The 22,408-nt window shown below is 43.4% G+C and overlaps 1 protein-coding gene across 4 annotated transcripts in view; it reads left to right on the top strand.

Moving 5' to 3' along the window:
- Positions 1–22,408, top strand: part of ASTN2 (astrotactin 2) — a 704,920-nt gene that overhangs the window by 134,303 nt on the left and 548,209 nt on the right. The window contains exons 1-2 of one of the 4 annotated variants that reach the window (XM_080990793.1): positions 2,569–2,680; positions 3,472–3,588. The exons of 2 other annotated variants lie outside the window; for them this stretch is intronic. In XM_080990793.1, coding sequence (XP_080846919.1) covers positions 3,492–3,588 — 97 coding nt within the window. In that variant the 5' untranslated portion in view covers positions 2,569–2,680; positions 3,472–3,491. Of the gene's footprint in view, positions 1–2,568; positions 2,681–3,471; positions 3,589–22,408 lie in introns of those variants that run through there. One more of the 4 variants, XM_080990794.1, reaches the window with a different exon arrangement.

The raw sequence follows: 22,408 nt of genomic DNA on the forward strand, positions 1-22,408 counted from the left end.
ACCGATACAACTTGTTTGTTCAAATTGTGGGTAATTTGCACCCCCAGATATATAAAACTTTCCCTAGCTATTGGAATCTTCAACATTGCTGTTGAAGTCTGTTGTGTATGAATGGGGTGGTGTATGAAAAAGCATGACCTCCACTTTCTTAAAAGTATCTTGCAATCCTGAGACCCTGAAGAACTGTTCCAACTCTGTACATAGTATTTTTCCTGCTGTGATAGGGTCAGAGGTGCATAAAATTATATCCTCTGCAAAGAGGCCTGAAGTTTGTTCATTTCTGTTTGCAACCACTCCTGTACGAGGAGGTCCCAGGGTGGTTTGGGGTTCTACCTGCTGGAGGACCAGAAGCATTTCCTTGTTTGTAGCTGATGGCATAGGGACAGGGCTCCCAATTTGGACAGTGGGGTTCCTCTGTTCCAGTGGAAAGGGGCCTAAGTTTCCGTGATGGTAGAGGCCCACCCCGGTTAAAGATTTAGGCATCGGCTAAATCTTACACCAATTAAGCTCACCTGTTTCTATAATTTGGTGAGATAGGGGTTACAACAGCAACAAAGATCATCGTTCATCTAAAGAAATAGCAATTTCTCAATTGCTATTTCAGGCTCTCACACGAGAGCAGAATCTAACCAAACTGCTTTTGGTTCTGGATCAATGTGGATCATTTATGGATATTTACTTATTTATCTACTGCTTTTCCTCCCAAACTGATGTTTTGTGTTGTTGCTCCCTGGAAACTCTTGGTTCGTAAGCTGCTTTGGACAAGTGCAATGTACATTGTTCTACAAAATGCAGTGTAGATGGTCCGTAGTACTGAAAATAAATATGTTTTTGAAGGAGCCTCAGACTTTATCAGCACATCTAGTGAAATATATATTCAAGACTAAGTCCCACTGAAGGCCATTGAATAGGCCTTAGTCATGGCTTATCTAAGCCCCGTGGGGGGTACTGGGACCTTGACTAACTTGGGTGGCTATTTAAGGGAATCTGCCTTTCTCCATTTTCTCTTGCTGTCTATCACAGAATCCACTTGCATGTATGCTACCATCTCTTAAGTTGTCCGAAGATTTCATCCATCCCCAGCTATAAATCCTTAACTTCTCAGCTGGCTTCTCTGTCTGCTTCATGGGACAATGAAGCAGAACAGATGAACATCTAGATGGCACAATTTCCTACCTGCCATGTTGATAGGTACGCTAACACAAAAACCACAATTATCTAATATGATAGCACTCCTCACACTGCTTACTGAACAACATCCAGTAAGAAGTGGGCAACAGAATAGCGATGATGCAAAGTTGTTTCTTGCTGTCTCTACGGTAACCCTGCAGAATGTGAGGAGGGGGCTAGGAGAATATCAGAATCAGATGATGTCATCATGGAAGGTGGAAGAGCAGCACAGGGGTGAGAATAGGGTGATCAGTTCACCCTGTTTGACCATTATCTACACAAATGCTCCCTACACATTTTTAAACATAGTCATTTGAATTTTCCTTTGGAGTTTGTTACTGTCTTCCATGTAGACGATGTTGGAGAAAGAGAATTGCACTCTGGAGATGGCCAGCTGAGAGGAATTTGTAGGAAGTACTCAAACCGTACGGTTCCTGCCTTTGTGAATAGCGAGCATGGTGTAGTGGTTAAGAGTGGTGAACCACATTCAATTCCCCGCTTCTCCGCATGCAGCTGCTGGGTGACCTTGGGCTAGTCACACTTCTTTGAAGTCTCTCAGCCTCACTCACCTCACAGAGTGTTTGTTGTGGGGGAGGAGGGGAAAGGAGATTGTTAGCCGCTTTGAGACGCCTTGAGGGGAGTGAAAGGCGGGATAGTAAGTCCAAATTCTGTTGAACAATATTGAGCACAATAGTGTTCAAACCTTGGAGGTCATCTAGTCAAACTCAGAGCAAGAAATTTGCAGCTACAGCATCTCTGACTGTCCAAGGGTGCCTAAGCTGTGGCTTTCTATATGTTGTTGGATTACAACTTCCATAATCCTATGGTAGCTAGGACTGATGGGAGCTGGAGTCTAGGGACATCTGGAGGCACACAGCTATCCCTGCAGTATGTAGTGCAGTTGAATCACACAAATTAGAAAATAACATTATAGAAAACGGTAATAACCTTGCCAAGCAAAATACACAAAGTGTGGCACCTACAGTATTACACTACACAGCATTAGCCTTCATACAAGTAAAACTAAACTGGAGATAAAAAAAGATAGCTTCCAAACAGCTACTCATCTTCACATTTCCTGCACCCTTCTCCATGTCTATTGTACAAGAATGCAGAATGTATCATGTCCTAAGAAGAAATCACAAGGTCTGCAAGAGAGGCTACACACTGGGCTGCCTTCCCCTCCTATAGAAGGAGCTCCTTTCTCACCTCGTGGCTGGCTGGCTGCCTCCCTGACGGAACTGTGCTCTGGTGTCCAGGCAGAGGGGTGGATGCTGGTCAGCAGAACAGGCTCTATGACCTTAGTGAGTAGCTAAGGGAGGCATTGAGAGCTCCCTCATTCAGGGGCTGTTTAAAAGGCCAGGCAGGCACCCTACAAGCTAGCTATGGTGTCCAGGCAGAGAGAGGCTGGTCTGCAGGACAGCCTTTGGCGGGGACAGCCTATGGAACTTTACCGAATGAGACCCCCCCTAAGGCCAGGCTGCTGCTGCTGCTGCACCACCAGCACCAGGTAGAGATGAAGCCCCCTGAATGAGTGTCTCTAAGACTTGCCTGCCTGCCTGCCTAGCTAGAAGATAGCTAAAAGTCAGGGATGATTCCTGCCAAACCTCTACATGCAATGAATTTCTCAGAGCAGAGCCTGCCATCCCTAAGACTTAGTCCATAGTAAAGTTCAGCCAGACCTTAGGCATGTAGGGAACTATTACAAGAATTGCCCCCTCAGAGATCTCAGGGACTGAGATGGAGCATAAGAACATAAGAAGAGCCTGCTGGATCAGGCCCATCTAGTCCAGCATACTGTTCTCACAGTGGCTAGTCTGATACCCTTCAGAAGCCTACAGCTTGGACTAGATGATTCTCCGGATCCCTTCCAACTCTACAGTTCTATGATACTACAAGTTATTAGACAGTCCATAAGGTACTTGGGCTTCATGTTGTTTAGGGCTTTGTGGATTAACACAAGTATTTTGAAGTTGGCCCAGCAGTTACTGCTTCCAAGCCATACTTGTGGTCTTCCTAGAGCCATCCAATAAGCCACTATGGGAAATGGGATGCCAGAATAGATGAACCATTGTCTGATCCTACAATTATCTTGCTGCTCAGTGCCTCCTAACTCTGCTCACTGGACCACATTGGCACATGTTCAGTTAGCCCTAAACGGAGACTATTCTATGCTATTCTCTGTGCTCTGAAAATGACAACATACAGGCACCCCATCACTTCTGCACAATCAACTCACATGACCATGTATACACACAGTATGGGGAAATAAATAATTCGTTTCATACCTGAAAATGGCAGAAGAGAACCAGAGAGTCCTCATGGCCCACAGGAGACCCTCCCGGAGCCCAAAGAGGACATCAGTGAGAGTGGAGGAAGCACCGAAGAGACCGGACGTGCAGTGGGGCCTAACAGCTGGTATGTGGGTTGGGCAACAGCAGTCACTTTCCCACACACCCTCTATCCTCCTGCTGGCCCCAGAGCTTCAACTCTAGTTGTGGATATTTTTTGATACAGTGTTTTGGGTATGGATTGAAGAGAGAGTGGCTGGGAGGGTGTTCAAAGCAGGGGTATGCACTCATTGGACTAGTGGGACTAGCCTAGTCTCATATTTTCCTGGCAGTAAATTAGTGTTATAAAATGTATACCTCTTACTTGGAGTGTAACCCCTGTGTAAGTGGGGGGACGGGGATGCCTGTAATAATAAATTATTGTTATAGCCCATCCATTTGGCTGGGTTGCCCCAGCTACTCTGAGCGGCTTTCAACATAATATAAAAATACAACTAAACATCAAGCATTACAAATTCCCAATATGTCTTTAGATGTCTTTGGAAAGTCATGTAATTGGTTACCTCTTTGACATCTGATGGGAGAGTGTTCCACAGGATGGGCACTACTACCAAGAAGGCCCTCTGCCAGGTTCCCTGTAACTTTACTTCTTGCAATGAGGGAACTGCCAGAAGACCCTCGGAACTGGACCTCAGTGTCCGGGCTGAACGATGGGAGTGGAGATCCCTGATGGATCAGATTGATAATCTGTCTTGCTGTTGATCACCCTGTTTAGCACAGTGGTCATGTGGGTGTGTCTATGTAGCTCCCAAATAGGACCTCTTGTGTTTTCTCCTCTATGCTTGGTCACAGAATGCATCTTTGGGTGATGAAGATTCTGTATAGCTGCTCTATAACATTGGAAGCATATTGTGAGCTAGCATTGTGGCTAATAGACTCAAGCTACGAATTGAACAGTCCCTTGTTCGAATCTTGCCTCTGCCATGAAACTCTATAGGTCACCTTATGCTGGCCATTCCCTCATTTGCAATATAGTGGGATGATAATACTGATTTAGCTTCGCTTCCTGCTGAAAAGGCTTAACTGCTCATAGGGTTGTTTTAAGTATTGCAACTTCTTCTATTCTAAGTTATATGAAGAAGTGCTTTTTGTATTCTGCCAAGTTCTAGTGTCGTGGAAAAGACTTCTTCCTACTTATCTCACGCCATTCTCTCTCTCGCTCTCTCTCTCCTGGCCCTCTTCCATTTCAAACTGAACAAACCTATTCTACTTATTTATTTGAAGAACTGTAGCTTATTATTTTAGCCGAAGTGGCTCCTGAACTAGCTTACAGAGATCAGTAGCAAGTAGTCTTTCTCACCTGTCATCCCCCCTCCCCCCTTCAAAATAAAGTACCTGTTTGCAAATAATGTTTATCTCTGGCTTTTACTAGAATTATCACATGTGTATTTTAGCAAAACTTAACAAGATGTCATTGTTAGCTTCCTGTCTTGTTTTCCCCAGTACTGTACTCCACAACATTTTATTATTATTATTTTTTCTGCTGCCTTTTCCAAGCAAACTGCTCAAGATAGTTTGCAAGCAGGTAAAAGCAATAAATATTATTTTAAAATGACAGAACAGCAATAACATGTTACATATACAACACATGATATTGCAGCTGTTGTAAGAAAAGAAAAAGAGAAGGGAAGGGAAGTCTGGCTTTTCCCAAAGCAAAGTAGCAATTCTCTCTGGAGAGCCAATATTTTACGAAGTTCGTATTTGGGGCTTGTCTGCAGCAAGTCATAACATTTTGCAAAGGGGGGGCTGGGCTTAATTCCTCCCCATTGTGTGTGAATGCAGTTCCCTAGCTATCACCTGCTGCCAGGCAGATGTGTTGTTTATTAAACCTCTTGGTGGAAAAAGGATCCCCTAAGCTTTGAACATCTGTGATGATGAAAAGAGCCTGGTTTTCGTTGCCAAAGCTGCTTTTTGTCTGCCAATCTGGGTGCTCCTCATGTACAGGCGGTGGCATGCTTTCTGCACATGACGGAGTGTCTTCTTCAGTTTTCTGTGGGTTAATGTTAGAAAGGCTTGCAACAAGCCCTCAAAAATGCTTCTCGGCACTCAGTTCTTCTCAGTGAATGTCTCTCCTGACCTTGGCACCCTATCCCATGAAGTATCTACAAAATGACATCACAAAGTCTTGATGACATTACAGTGGTACCTCAGGTTAAGAACTTAATTCATTCCGGAGGTTCGTACTTAACCTGAAACTGTTCTTAACCTGAAGCACCACTTTAGCTAATGGGGCCTCCTGCTGCTGCCGCGCCGCCGGAGCACGATTTCTGTTCTCATCCTGAAGCAAAGTTCTTAACCTGAAGCACTATTTCTGGGTTAGCGGAGTCTGTAACCTGAAGCGTATGTAACCTGAGGTACTACTGTACTGAGAAACTGAAAAAGTAAAAATAAAACTACTAAAAACTACCAAAACTACTAAAAGTAAAAAGAAAACTACTAAGCCAAATGAGCATATATAAAGATCCTTGAATGCCTCTCTCACCACCACCCGGGCTGCTTTTATAGTCTCAAATTTTGTTGGGGTTTGCAAAAACCCCAAAGTCCCGAAGTCCTGCAGGCCAGGCTCAGAATATGAACCTGGATAGAGGAGGAAAGATCACAATGCCTAGGTGGATTCTTCAACCTCTTTGCCCAAGTCTTTCTCACACTATTACCTCAGATGCAGCAGGAAATTTCATAATTCCCTTTCACCTGAATTTTGCTGTGTACAAATTGGTGGCTCCTAAATCATGCCCTGGCTCTAGTGACTGATGTTCATAGAATATTTACACAGTAAGCTGCATTGGTTTGTTGGTTTGTTTATTCATATAATTCCTAGGCCACCTTTCTAGAATACATCTGGTGCCATGGGAGACTTGCAAGTGATTGATATAAAGCTGCCGTCACCACAGTGCATTCCATTATAAAGCATTTGTTGCACTGATAATATAATTCCATTCTGAAAACATGACAAGATGAACAGAATTTTTTTTTAAAAAAAACCTATGTATGTAAATAACATCTAATTAGCTGGAAGATAGCACTATTCTAAAAGGGGAATTAAAGCACCCACATCCAAAAAATATAACCTTCCCAACAATTCTGTATATGATTATTTCTTTCATTCTGATACTGTAGTCTTCCAGTAGGACTGTGGGTGATCAAAGGTGTAATGTGATTTGATTTGACTTTCTGGCGTCTCAGCACCCATATGATTATAAAATACTGAATTGTTAGCAAATTGATGGTGCATTGCAGATACATACTGAATGAGGAGATCCAGCACTGAAAAAAATCATACATTTGTGCTACCCTTTCTCAAAGGAATTGCAAATTGTCAAAAGGCAATTTGCAAACATGCCATTAAAAAACTGCTTAAAATAGTCTTAAAAGCAGTTCAATAAACAACTAAAGATTTTGCATTGTTTTAAAGTATAGGACAGAGAACCTTTCATCCAGCTGGAAAAGCTTCTTGAATTAGTCTTGCCCATCCCTTTCTGTGGTCTCCTCAGAGTAAGTCCCAGACCTCTAACCATTACACCATGCTGCCCCTCCAGTATATAGGATTCATGGCCAAGCAGTGACACAGTGTGCCCCTCTGGTGTGCTTTTTGGGTATTTCAGGTAGCACCCACGACCCAGTTTTATCATATTGGCTCTGAGCCTACAATGCTGACCCACCACATCCAATTGTGCAAGTGATTTTCATAATGGTTGTCTTTAATATTTGACAGCATGGTTTTCTGCTGGGTTGCACTGCTTAGTCAATGAGAACCTCTGCAGACAAATAAAAATGGGATTGGATGGCATGGAAATTGAGAGTCAAAAGGGCCCTGTAAATAATTTTAGAGTGCCTCCGGCAACCTGCTCAAACACTGCCATTATAAATAAGGTGTAATGTACTAGAGACTGAATTACAATCAAGGCAGCCATAAGGATGTGGAATGTGGACCGTGCTTATTTAAAGTATATACAGTTGGATTATGATCTGCAGGCAGCACAGCGTGAGGAATCAATAACCACTCACTCAACCAGGGGCCAAGGAGACTGTGATTATAAAAAAGGGGTTGGTGACAGGGAGGGGAGGGGAAGCGACTCAGAATTGTAAATGCCGATTTCTGAGGAGGTTAGATATAGTAGTATAAGTTTCATTAATAGAATGGCATTTATTAGTTGGCCTGTTGGCTCTCTATAAAATGCCAATGCTAAAGGAGGCTGAGATATCCTATTTTTCTTTGTAGGAATCTTGTCTTTTCTTCTTGATGATACAATGGGCTTTGCTTTCTGCTGCATGCATGGTCTTAGAAGAACTGTTTGCACCTACTGAACCAAATGCTACCGTGTCAGTGGAGCTGTGTGTGTGGAAGTGGTTTAACCTGCTCTGATGTGTGCTAAACTGCAGGGGTCAGCAAACTTTTTCAGCAGGGGGCCGGTCCACTGTCCCTCAGACCTTATGGGGGACCGGACTATATATATTTTTTGGGGGGGGAATGAACAAATTCCTATGCCCCACAAATAACCCAGAGATACATTTTAAATAAAAGGACACATTCTACTCATGTAAAAATAAGCTGATTCCCGGACTGTCTGCGGGCCGGATTTAGAGGACGATTGGGCTAGATCTGGTCCCCGGGCCTTAGTTTGCCTACCCATGTGCTAAAGGATATTGTAGCAAACACGTCTGCCCAGAACTTTGCTCCAGCGAAGCTGTCTGAAGCAAGGAGGGAGGAAAACAGTTAAACCCAAGAAGGGGAATTTTTTAAAGAAAAAAATAAACAAAAATGGAAGCTTGTGGCACCTTCAAAGGAGCTGTTGTGGCGTAAGCTTTTGTGGACTAGAGTCGATTTCCCTGAATGGTATCTTATGAAGGGGTATCTAGTCCATGAAGGTTTGTAGGTAAGGTGCTAAGTAGGAATATCTCTGGCCAGGGCTCCCAATAGTCAAGCTTCAGCATCTGGTGCCTGCGTCAGCAGCATTGTTTCAACAGCACTCATGCCAACCTGCTGAAGTACTCAATTCTTTTGACAACGAGCCAGTTCCTGTCCACCAGGGTCTATTCCCCCCAAAAAAGTGCTTTTTAGTGGAGTATGTTGTGTGAGGATACTTGGCAGATCCACAGCATACATTAAAAACACATCCAATACACGGCCTCAGTCTCTGAAGGAGTGTCTCCACCCCCATCATCCAGCCCAGACCACTGAGGTCCAGCGCCGAGGGCCTTCTGGTGGTTCCCTCACTGCAAGAAGCCAAGTTACAGGGAACCAGGCAGAGGGCCTTCTTGGTAGTGGCGCCTGCCCTGTGGAACGCCCTCTCACTAGATGTCAAAGAGATAAACAACTACCAGACTTTAAGAAGACATCTGAAGGCAGCCCTGTTTAGGGAAGCTTTTAGTGTTTAATAGACTATTGTATTTTAGTTTTCTGTTGGAAGCCGCCCAGAGTGGCTGGGGAAACGCAGCCAGATGGGCAGGGTATAAATAATAAATTATTATTCTTATTAGTAGTAGTATGTGACTTTGCCTCAAAAAAATCCCATGAATTGTTGTTTGTTAGGGGTGTTGGGAATTGTAGTGTTGTTCGGTGTTGTAAAGATGCTTAACACCATTCACTGAGAGATTGAAACGGTATAGAGTACGGCGTTACCTGAGTGGGAGATATGGGGTGGTGGTGGTTATGCTGCTGTTTGTGTGGTGGCATATTGCTCTATACAGTGGTGCCTCGCAAGACGAAATTAATTGGTTCCGCAAGTTTTTTCTTCTTGCGAGTTTTTCGTCTTGCGAAGCACGGTTTCCCATAGGAATGCATTGAAAATCAATTAATGCGTTCCTAGGGAAACCGCTTGCCAGGCTGGCGGTGCGGAGAAGGGCTTTTCTCCCCACCGCAAGCCTTCAGGACAGGTACGGGAACAGAGGGGAAGGCGCGCAGCGCTTTCCCTCTGTTCCCGGGGCTTGCGTGGGAGGAGGGTTTTTCCTCCACACCGCCAACATTCAGAACAGCATTCTGAATGTTGGCGGAGGGAAGGAAAACCCTCCTCCCACCCCAAGTCTTCAGGAAAGCCATCCGAAGCTGGGCGGCGGGAGGAGGCGTTCCCCCCCCGGCATCGGAGCTTCGTTCCGATGCCGGGCGGGGGGAGGAGGCGTTCCCCCTCCGGCATCGGAGCTTCGTTCCGATGCCGGGCGGGGGGAGGAGGCGTTCCACCCCCCCGCCCGGCATCGGAGCTTCGTTCCGATGCCGGGCGGGGGGAGGAGGCGTTCCCCCCCCCCGCCCGGCATCGGAGCTACGTTCCGATGCCGGGCGGGGGGAGGAGGCGTTCCCCCCCCCGCCCGGCATCGGAGCTACGTTCCGATGCCGGGCGGGGGGAGGAGGCGTTCCTCCCCCCCCCGCCCGGCATCGGAGCTTCGTTCCGATGCCGGGCGGGGGGAGGAGGCGTTCCTCCCCCCCCGCCCGGCATCGGAGCTTCGTTCCGATGCCGGGCGGGGGGAGGAGGCGTTCCACCCCCCCCGCCTGGCATCGGAGCTTCGTTCCGATGCCGGGCGGGGGGAGAAGGTCCGAGGACAGTGGGGAAGACGCGCTGCGCTTCCCCGCTGTCCCAGAGATTTCCCTATGGGCTGTCGTCTTGCGAAGCAAGCCCATAGGGAAATTCGTTTTGCGAAGCGCCTCCAAAACGGAAAACCCTTTCGTCTAGCGGGTTTTCCGTCTTGCAAGGCGTTCGTCTTGCGGGGCACCACTGTATATGGAGTCTTCAACTTCTTCAGAACTGGGACACACCTTTCACCCTAAGATGCATTTTGGGACCTATTTATAAATTTAATTTTTTACCATACATTTGCATGGCTGTAGTGCTGCTCTTGCAATGTACCTTAGATCAGGTTGCAACCCAAAAGCTGAAAGACCAATACTCTAGATCATAGGCCTACTGACCCCTTTTCAGAAAAAAAGATTACTCACTGCACCCCTGGAGATCTACCTTCTTTAAATGAAGGGGCAGGGCTGGCGCTGCAGCCCTCCTGCAGGCAAGCTGTGACCCACTTTCCATTCCGGAGTGAAGCTGAAATGGTTCACCCAATCCCTGGAAAACCCCTTGCCTCCAGCAGGATCACTGCATCCAGGGGAGGTGTCATGGCTGTCCTGCAACAGCATCCGAACTGGTGGTAAATGGCACCACAAAACAGATAAAACATGTACAAACAGTTTTTCAATAATTTCTTCTTTCTTTATGTTTCCACTGACCCCTTATTTTTATTCAACACCCCCCAATTGCACCTGAGGCTGCTCTAGATGGAAGTGGGTGGATGAGCTGGTTGTAAATTGTGATTAATGTTGCCTGGATTTTTTTGTGTTCGCACCAGATGCTTGCTTTGCAACAAATTGTTGGCTGGGGGTTAGCTACGTGTGTTATGGGTATGATTGCTGGGAATGAACAGGAGTGAAATTTGTATGTGGAAGGATGTGCTTGGGAGATGCTGCCTTGCGGGGCTGCCAACTTAGAATAAAATATTGAGAGACCCATATAAACACCGCCTTTCATAATTGATCACAAGATGCGGCATACCCATCATCTTTGGGGTGGCCCCTCAAATATTGTATTAGAGGGGGGCAAAGGGGCCTCGGCCCCTAGGGTTTGCCTCCTATGCTGCCTTGTGTGTAGGGTGAAGTATAGGTGCAGCGTTTACCTTTGTTTAGTCATTAATAATAACTAAATTAATAATAATTTAGTTACTAATTTATTTAATAATTAATAATAACAAGTTAATAATATTAAAATTTATTTTATATAATTAATAATTAATAATTAATAACTAATTAATAATAATTTGTACATGGCATTTTTATTATATCCAAGGAAATACTTCTGCCCGTGCAATGGAACTCGACCTCCTCCTCACATGCCTCTTGTCTTCCCTAATCTGCTCCACAGAATTGGGGGAACCACCAGAACATATTCTGAGGTAGTAGGGGCAGGCAGGCGAGACACACAGGAGGGAGGAAAAGCTCCTTTGTGCAAGGGAAGCCCTTGTACAGTGTTACTGCAGGTTAAGAACTTAATTCGTTCTAGAGGTCCGCTCTTAACCTGAAACTGTTCTTAACCTGAGGAACCACTTCTGCTAATGGGGCCTCTTGCTGCCGCCACGCCGCCACTGCACAATTTTTGTTCTCATCCTGAAGCAAAGTTCTTAACCCGAGGTGCTATTTATGGGTTAGCAGAGTCTGTAACCTGAAGCGTCTGTAACCCGAGGTACCACTGTACAGTTAATTTCCCTTTGATATTTACATGAATATATATATATAGTTTTCTTGCTAATTATTTGTTCTTAAATTGTTCACCATCTCTCTTGGAGCAAAACACTGGTCTCTAAATGTGGATCTTCATCATGCTTTGCATTAGATTTTCATTTGTAATCATATCTTGTTATTTTTTTATACTTTAAAATTATTATTATTAAATGCAAATTGGTGTAAAATTGATTGAAGTAAAATAAATCAATAACTGATTAAAATCATCAATTAAAAGAAAAGAAACACAGGAAAACAGATAAAGAAACCATTTTGGTGTTCTTTTAAAGTCTTAGCAAGTGCAATGCCCAATGGAACCAGGAACCAGATGGCTGCTGTTAGGAAGTGTCAGTCAGATTAAAAATGGGGAGTGAAGAGAGCAAGGATAGACCCTGCACAGGCTGCACATTTCCCTGTTCTGCTGATCAATGATCCTACATGCATTTTGTAATAACAGGATGGATTCATCTTTAACTTCCTATGCAAGTTAAAAATAAAAAATAAAAATTTGGAGGCCATTCCCACCACCCAGCGTTGTGATTGGAACAAACGAACAAATGGTTAGCAAGTGTGGATCTCAAGGGCAACAACTACTTTGTATTGCAGAATTTTGTGTGTATGAGGGCCTGTAACTTGTCACACCGTTGATATAACAACAGCAGCAGCAGCAGCAACAACAACAACAACAGTATAACACATCTAAATACCATTTCCATTGGTGCTTGAGTATTATAAAATCAGAAATAAACATGATCATCCTCATTATTACAGTGGAGCTGAGAGAAAGTATTTAACCCCCACCTTTCCTCCAAAGGGTTCAAGGTGGTGCACATGGTTTTCCCTCTCCTCATTTAATCCCTATAAACAACCCTGTGAGGTGGGCAGGGACATAACTAGGGGCTAACCAGATTGTCCCCCCACCAAAGGCACAGACTCAGAGGGAGGCAAATATGGCACCATTCCACTCTGCCTCTCTGCCCATCTGCACACTCCACACTTCACTGCTCTGGGCAGCTGGGCAAGGTGCACAGGCTCCCCTGGGCGTTTCGGCAGGGGAATCCAGTTGCTGGCAATGACATCCCTGTAGGGCCCCCTCCCTGCTTGGTAGTAGCACTATTAGCTCCTTCCCAAGGGTGCAAGAAATGGGGAGGGGGGGTTGCGCCAATACATCTCATTGACAAGGGTGCAAGGGAGCCTAGGTATACCTCTGAAGGTAAATTAAGCTGAGAGATAGTCGCTGGCCCAAGGTCACCAAGTGAACTTCATGAGTGGGGACTTGAGCCATGGTTTCCCAGGTCCTAGTCCAGTACTCTAACCACTACACTACACTGCCTACGTCTCCCTAGTGAATTTGTGGCAGAGGTGAGATTTAAATTGGCTGTAGTTCAGAATATTGGTTATCCAGCTGAGTACATATAGGATATCAGCCACATCAGAGGTTACTGGGACCTACAAGACCAATGTTGAGTTTAATCTCTCTCTCTCTCTCTCTCTCTCTCTCTCTTTTCCCTGTGTGTGTGAGAGAGAGGGGGGGGGGCGACACAGAGACCAATTGCCTGCTCTAGGCTACTTGCAATATCAGTTTTTTATTCATGAGCATTATAAAAAATATATGCTCACAAGCTTCATGCACAATTACATTCAGAGAGAGAAAAGCGATCCATTGTCTAGGTGGGAGGTGTGGAAAGTTCCTGGCTCTTGCTAAGGGATGCTAAGATGATTGTGCCACCTGCACATTAGGAAGCCACTTCCACAAACTCCTGCTCCCACTCCATCTGTTTAAATTTATGGCCTTCCGCTGCTGCTTTTTTTCTTTTCTTTGCATGGACTCAATTCTCTTTCATCTTCCGTTTTTTTCAGTAGATCACGTTTAGCTTGGTAATCATACTGGGAAAAGGAGGGTAGTAAGGGAGGACAGACCGAGGTGTGTGTTGCTATTCACATGGGGAAGATTTTTCCCCAAGAAAAATAAGCCGAATAACTTATTTAATAATGACCTTGAGAAATTAAATAAAAAGACAATAAGCATGGTAGATTAGAAAGAACAAGCCAATTAAAAACAAAACATGCTTTGCAAAATTCTGTGACAGATAAAAGTGGCCTGCAACCTTGACAGTAAGAGATGAATACTAACATGATTTTGCAAGGACCACACACGGTTGTGGGTTTTTAAAAGCCTTCTGAATTTTTAAAGAGTTGTAGGCTATTTTAGAAAAAGTAGAAAGGTGAAAAGGCTATCTCACTCCTTTTTATTTTTATGTTTTCGGTTAAACAACTTGGGAAGGGATGTGAGGAGGAGAAAACCATACTGAGTTTGCCTGCAGCTGGAAGGCATGGAACAACATTTCTCCAACTTTAATATCTGCTGTTTCATTTTATATTCATCATGTCAGCATAATCTGCTTTTATGGGAATAGTCTTGGTTCCCGACCAAATGCATTTAAGCCCTTTTGCTTTTAAGTTTGATTGTAATGCGACTTGAAAATTTCAATGAAATGTTTATATTTAAGGACTGTAGAAATGGCAGAGAGAAAATGGAATTACAAAATCAATCAGAAAGCATCTTGCTCTTGTGTGCGTATGTCTCTCTGTTTCCTTGTCTCTCTGACCTTTCTTGTGAGCAGACAACTGAATGGCTGGCTGGAAACGTCTTCCCTGCTTGTTCTTCAGGGACATATTTGTACAATGTGCTGGAAGCAAAATGGGCTTCTTGAGCACAATTCTTCTGCATTTGGAAGGAAAGTGTGGTGTTCAGCAAATTTTTACTCAGAGTAGACCCACTGAAATTAATTGACCTAACTCAGTCATAATCATTAATTTCAGTTAGTCTACTTGGAGTAAAAATTAGTTGCCACCCAATCTACCTGCAAAGGGATAGCTGTCCCTTGCCTTTGGGAGGGAGGGTCACCAATTCAGCAGGAACAGAAGAATCTTAAATATATCAGCTCCTAAGCAAGCACAGATTATTGTATTGTATTGTATTGTATTGTATTGTATTGTATTGTATTGTCATATATCATATCATAATCTCGTAATGCAGTTTTCAGTGATGAGTGCGCTTCAGTCAGATGTGAAGATATGAATTTCTTGGCAGGCCTTGGGAAAGTAAAGCAAATTTCCTGCTTATTTTAGCATTCTTCTGTAACATAGGGATGTATCCCACTAAGGCTGGATCAAAGAAGCATTTCAGTTAAACACGTTGTGAACTTTGTATGAGAAATTGGGTTAGCAAAAGTGGAACTCCACAGTGCCCTTTGCACAGTGTCAGAATGCCTAAACAACGGATATAAAGCACTTTTTCTTTGCCAATGTAGCTGAGTCCTAAGTGCTACTTAGGTGGAGGCCATGGCTTGGTGAAAGAGCATCAGCTTTGCATTCAGAAGGTCCCAGGTTCAATTGTTGGCACCTCCAGATCGGGCTGAGAGAGACTCCTGTCTGAAACTCAGTAGAGTGGCCACCAGCCAGTGTAAGCAATGCTGAACTAAATGGACCATGTGGTCTGACTATGTATGATTTAAATGGGTATATTCTAAGAACAAACATTGGGTATTTACAGCCCAAAATGTTGGTCATGTTATGGTGCACATATGCTTTATTTATTTATTTATTTATTTATTTTATATCCTGCCTTTCCTCCCCAAGGAACCATGGTGGCAAGTACACAAATCTTTATACAAATGGATTATCTAAAAAGAGTTCCAGCGCAGATTCCCCTTTAAGGTTGCAGTTCCCAGCATCTGCTATGGTGGAGTTGTGCTTGAAAATTCAACCACTAATGCACTTTCCAAAATAAATATATTGAGGAGCAAGATAGGGTTTTAGATGTGTTTAGAGGGACAGCAAACAATCAAGAGAGTTTACCCAAATAGAGGTGATGGTTTCCAGCTGAACAGGCTGCCTGGGTAGGTAATTAGCTGTTGTGGTTCCCACCATTCCACAATAATTTTGGAAACATTAGGCTAACATTAGAGAACCCTTGTGTGTACAAAGCAGTCTGCCCAACCTGACTGCTGACTGTTCTAATCTTATTTTGCATTCCAAGGCAGAGAAGAATTTCTGGGTAAATGACCCTCAATTCATAATGTGTCTGAGTATTACAAGCTGGGCAAATTTTCATTCTGAACTTTGACAGTGTTGCTACTTACCAAGGAATATTAAATAGCTAAGCCAATTTCTTCTTTTCACACTTGCACCTCACCCCACATTAATTGTATGCTTTTTCTTTCTTTATAATAAAATAGTTTGGTATAAAACATGCCCCCCCCAACAAAATCTTGATAAAGGGCTGTATCTATGTTCTCCTTAGAGTGCATCCTCTGGAATCAGTGTACCCTAGTTGTGTACATTAATTCCAGTGGGTCTGCTCTGAGTAACATTGGATATAACTCAAAATTGGAAGGTGTCAGCTTAAAAACAACTTCTGGATCTCCAGTGGAAAAGTTTTAGTTAGTCTAAGGGAAATTCACAGATCTGGGAAATTTCAGAGAAGAGAGGCATGTTCTAGATTTGTCTGGTTCTAATTTGGGTGTTGCTAGTGTGCTGCCCTTAAGATTTTGTTGGACGCCCATCAACACTAACCAAGGCGGTCAGTGGTCAGGGATGGAGGGAGCTGCAGTCTAGTAAAATATTGAGGGCACCATTTTGGCTATCCCTGTTCTAACTGGACAGTGTTGGTCATCAAGTCTTAAGTACATATGCCTTACAAGGATACTGTGAGGACAGAACAGGAATACAGTTTTTTAACCTGCCTTTAAGCTCTTATCTGGGACGCTGGTAGCGCTGTGGGTTAAACCACAGACCCTAGGACTTGCCGATCAGAAGGTCGGCAGTTCGAATCCCCGTGACGGGGTGAGCTCCCGTTGTTCGGTCCCTGCTCCTGCCCACCTAGCAGTTCGAAAGCACGTCAAAGTGCAAGTAGATAAATAGGTACCGTTCCGGCGGGAAGGTAAACGGTGTTTCCGCGTGCTGCTCTGGTTCACCAGAAGTGGCTTAGTCATGCTGGCCACATGACCCGGAACCTGTACGCCGGCTCCCTCGGCCAATAAAGCGAGATGAGCAGCGCAATTCCAGAGTTGGTCACGACTGGACCTAATGGTCAGGGGTCCCTTTACCCTTTACCTAAGCTCTTATGTATTCTTCTAAATACATTTAATACTAACATCACATTACATTTTGCTTGGCACTGCAGTTCATATTTGGGGTTGTGTGGTGTCATATTTGTGTGATGTCAGCTATTCTGTGAAGCCAAGAGTGTGACAGTTTTAATTGCATTGTGGTGCCATCTGACAGGGCAAATTGGAGAGAAGTCTTTTGGCTTGCTAAATACAGAAATCTGAGTGCTCATACTTGCTCACTTAAGAACAGGCACCGACTTTCCTGCTTTGACACCATAACTACGCATGGGTTGTGCAGTGCAGGGCTGCCAACTTGAATAAAATATTGGGGAGGGGGCAGGTAAGCCCCATCCCACATAATCAATCACATGACACAGCACACACACAGCATCTGAATGGCAATACCCATTAATTTTGAAGGGACCTGGCCCCTTCAAATATTTTTTTTTGGGGGGGCGAGGGACCTCAGCCCCTAGGAGTTAGCTCCTATGGTGCAATGTATACATGAGTGGCTTGGTTTAAAAATAATGACCCTTGGTCATCGCCGAGATTCTAGGATAAAAGCCAAGAGCTTCTCAGTCTCATGAATATTGTTCACATTTATATTTGCATAATATCATTAGCTGTAGTGATTGATTGCTATAGTTTAGAATGTAATTTGTTTCATAATTGCTAACTAGAATTTTTGTAATGGATGGATTTGTTCTACTAAATTAGTGGTTTTAATATTTGGCCAATATTTGGCCAATTGAGCAAGGCCTTTTCTTTAGAGTGGTCAAACACTGAACATTATAATATCACATTCTAAAGATCAGTGCAATAACATCTAAAGGAGTTGGTCATTCAAACTTTTGCTGCCCCTTTTCCCAGGAGCTATGCAGTACAGCTGTCTTTCTCAACCTAAGACTTTAGATGTGGGTCCAAAGTGCCAGTGTTGCTGAGAAACAGTTCTTTTGTTGTTATTGTTGTTTTACAGAGCAACTTTCAAATCCCTCTTCATTCATGAAGCTCACACTGTGAGTGGGAGTACGGGTTAACTACCATCACTCCAGGCTGTCTTTTACCATAAGGTTTTTTTGTGAGGGGGAGAGGGGGAATAAGGGTTAGAGGAGTGGGTGTGTTTGCCTGATATCCTTGGAAGATGGTTGAGGAAATTTATAATTACTGTATTTTTCCGTGTATAACACACCCTCGTGTATAAGACGCTTCCTATTTTGGGGGACTCAAAATTAAGAAAATGGGGGGAGATTGCCCCTGTGTGTAAGACTACACCCCCTTTTTTAACATTATTTTTTGGTAAAAAATCCTAGTCTTATACACAGAAAAGTACGGTAAGTATAAGTAAAATAGGTCCTCGTGTACCAGCACAGGTTGAAGCCTGCACTGTGCAAGTGAATGGAGGCAAGCAAACCAGCCAAACCAATCCTTCTTTGTTAACTTTGCTGGTGCCTCCTCTGCTCACTCAGTTGCTTGGAACTCTGTGGCTGCCAGGCGAGCTGTTATATGCAAGGCTGCACCAACCACATAAGCACAATGTTTGCGGCTTCTGTTCGCTTAGCTAGGATCCGAAGAGCAAGTGAAATGATAAAACTCTCACTTTCCAGACATACAGTGCTGTGAAAAATATATTTTATGTCTGGTTTAAGTCTAAGGAGTCTCGTATGGCAGAACAACTCTAGCCCTGCCCCATAGCAACAAAATCCCACTTCCTAACCTGAATTATCTGTTTCATCAGTTATTAGCACCATGCTACTTAATGTCGTCTGTCAGCTACAATGACATCTCTGTCTATTTAGCTGTCCCTATGCATGGGTTTCTCATATTGGCAGGGCATGACCTCAGTTTATATACAGTACTGTATTTCATCCTTAGCAGGTCCATGAAATTCTAGGTCTCCTGATAGTACTGTTATTGCTATTGAGGTTCAGATGAAGGTTTCTGTAGCAGTTGACAAACAGAAGTGTTTTGAGCGGATTTCCATGGTGCTGTTCTCCCCCACGCCCTCTTAAAAATACAGATATTGGTTACATCACCTCTTATATACCTCATAAAAAAGGTTTTTTATTTGAAGCTTTAGTGCTTTTTCAATGTTTCACTACCAAAGGTTATGGACTGTTTCTCTGTTGTCAGAACTAAAATGAACACATTTTTCAAAAGCAAAATGATTATTGTGTGTGTGTGAAACCTTGGGTGGGTTAGCTTAACTTGTCCCACTGTTCAAACCTTTTTCACTTGTGCTCCTGTTTTCCCTCTCCTGGTTTGGGAGGTTTTTGTGGGAAGACTAGAAATTGTATTCTATCTATAAGTCATACTTCACCAGGAGAACATATTACACTCCACATTTTGGTTTCTGAGATAACTCAGCTTTTTCAGCTAGAAAAAAGAAGTAGTTAATTTATAGCTTCCAAATTGGAAAATAATGAACCATTTGGCCTAACCTTCTGTCCTGATGGCAGATGAATTTATACAAGGGATAAATTCAGGCATAATGGAAAGCCATGATTTGTTTGGCCAAACCATGGCTTGTCTTAATGTCTGAACCTGACTCTGCCCACAAACTGTGGTTTGCTTTGAGACTAACCATCCAAGACATCAAAGTTGAAGGTGATTTGTAAACCACACTTCCTGCTGTGGCTTGCTGTTCATGACTGAATTCACATATCATAAAGCCATAGGTATTTATTATAATACTTCATTTTGTAAGATTTTTTAAACCCACCTTTCATCATAAGATCAGGCTACATAGAATATGCAGTTTTAAAAGCAAATGTAAGCAATACAATAAATCATGTAAAATTCATCTAAATGGACCAGAATAAAATAAATTCTGTAAAAGAAGTGGATCCCACAAAACAAAGTATCTTACCTGTCAAAGGTCAAAATAAGAAGGTGTGCCTACAGCATATAGCAGGAGATGTACAATAAAGATGTAGATGCACCTCAGTAGGAGTTCCACAGTTTAAGGACTGTCACAGAAAAAGCCTTCTCCTGTGCTGCCATTTTTAGGTGAATTGCTTCCCTCTGCTGACAAGGTTGGTAGGGATGTTTGGATATTTGGGGCCTAAGTCATTTAGGGATTTAAACACTAATGTGAGCACCTTGAACTGGGTCTGGAAATGAATGGGCAATCATTGCAGCTACTTTAAAACAGGGATTATATAGGCACTAAATGAAACCACAGCCACTAATCTGGCCGTTGCATTTTGGCCTGGTTGAAATTTCTGAATCATAGTCGATGGTAGCCCCACAATAGAGTGAGTTGCAGTAATCCAGTCTAGAGGTTACCGGAGCATGAAATACAGTGAGCAACTCACTCCTGTCTAATAATAATAATAATAATAATAATAATAATAATAATAATAATAATTTATTTATACCCCGCCCACTCTGGGCAGCTTCCAACAAAATATTAAAATACAATAGTCCTTCAGATATTAGAAGCTTCCCTAAACAGGGCTGCCTTCAGATGTCTCTTGAAAGTCTGGTAGGTGTTTTTTCCTTTGACATTTGGTGGAAGGGAGTTCCACAGGGCGGGCGCCACTACCGAGAAGGCCCTCTGCCTGGTTTCCTGTAACTGAAGGTCTGCAGCTGGTGAACCAGCCAGAGATGGAAGTGGGCAACCCTGGGTGCAGAGGCCACCTAAAGCCTCCACTGACTGTGCTGGATCTGGGAGCACTTCCAAGCTACAGACCTCATCCTTCCAGGGGAGTTCATTCCCATCCAGAGCAGGCCATCTCTCTACCTCCTTTACTAGTGAATGTGGGACAGATAACACTTCTGACTTTTCAAGAATTTGATATAATTTATTGGCTTACATCCAACCCATCACTGCTTCCAAGCACTAGCCTAGCACTTTTGCCTCCTCTCCTGATTTGGATGGTTAAAAAAGATAGCATTGTTTGTCATCTGCATAATGGTGACACTTTACTCTAAATCTCCTGATGACAGCTCCCAGTGCTTTCGGATAGGTGGGCAGTGAACTTCTGCACCTCAAAAAGAGTCTGCACTGTGGAGATGGGGGTGGAGTTACAAATCTGTGAAGCCAACCTCTAAGCATATGGTGGGGGAGGCAAACAACTAGTTCAAGATCCTGGCTTGCCTGTTAAAGTCTAGAAGCTCAAACCATGGTTTTGCCAACACCTAAAGCATATTGAGTGTATGTTTGCTGAGACTTCCCTTGAAAACCACAGAAGGCAATTTTATAGTTTACCAAAGTACTTTATTCCACAATTTGGGTCTGGGGTACCTGATTAATTGCTTTCTCTTATATGTACGTTAAGGTCTTCCCTGAAGACTCTGCTCTATGTGCCTCTACCATCTGATACACCCTGTTCTCAGGAGAGAACATAATGTATAAAAGAACCTGGATCAGGCCAAAGGTCCTTCAAGTCCAGCATCCTGTTCTCACATCAGCCAACTAGGTTGTTCATGGGAAGCATGCAGGCAGGACCTGAATGCAACAGTGCTCTCCCCATCTGTGATTCCATGCAGTTTGCCCATCCCACTATTATCCCCAGGCAAGGGTGTTTCTCCTGTCTAGCTTTTGGGATTTTACAATACAGATTTTTATTAATGAATTATTGCTGCTGATAGCTGTGTTGAGTTTTGCTTCTTTGGTGGTTCTTTTTTTTGTGTCTTATTGGTGCTTACTGATACTTGTTTTGTTGTAGTTTAAACATTTCTTATTAGTTGCGTTGTGTGACTTTGTAGATCAAAAGGCAAAGTACAAATATTTTAATAAAATTAAGTAGGAAGTTCTTTCACATGTTTTCATAAATCTCTCCCCCTTTAGTTCAAAGCTCTTTCTGCCTGTTTGGCCTAGGAAAGCTTGGGCAATTGTTCCCCCTATTGTTTCTGAGATTAAGAATCCATGGATTCCCTTCTGATCATCATTATTCCTTTCTGCACAGCATCTTGAGTCTTCTAGGTCCTGCATTATCTAATCAAATTATCTGTGGAAAAGTACAGTGTGTTCTAAATGAGATATTATAAAGGCAGAGTAGAACAGTATTACTAATCCCCAAGTCTTCGAAAATGATGCTTCTGTTGACAGAGCCCTGAATCTGACCCTCATGCCCAGCACATATAACCGATGGGACATTAACTGTATTAAGCTTCCCTAATAATTCTTAATATGGATTTGTCTTTTTGCTGCCCATGCACCTCATGTTGACATTTTCCCCTGAACTACCCAGTGTGACCCACAAGTTTTCTCTTGGGTACTCAGTTCAGAGATTTGTGGTTATGGAGGATTGATTAGTGAAAACAGCCATTAAGTATACAGTGGCAGTGTTAGAAAAATTAGTTCAGGCTGAAACTTAGCTGTTTCAACAGAATGAAAATATACTCTAAAACACAACAAAATGCCTCCCCCCCCCCCAACAGTCAGTATTGAGTCTCAGAAGATTTGCTCTAATGGCTAGCTATGCAGGCCAAATGTATTATGGAAGGGGTGCCACATTTCAAAAAGTGAAAATCCAGAAAGAAACGTTCTTGAGCAAAGTCCGAAAAAAATGAAGTTT

Source organism: Podarcis pityusensis (genome assembly GCF_964106645.2).
Source record: "Podarcis pityusensis genome assembly, chromosome: Z".
In the NCBI taxonomy this organism is placed as follows: domain Eukaryota; kingdom Metazoa; phylum Chordata; class Lepidosauria; order Squamata; family Lacertidae; genus Podarcis; species Podarcis pityusensis.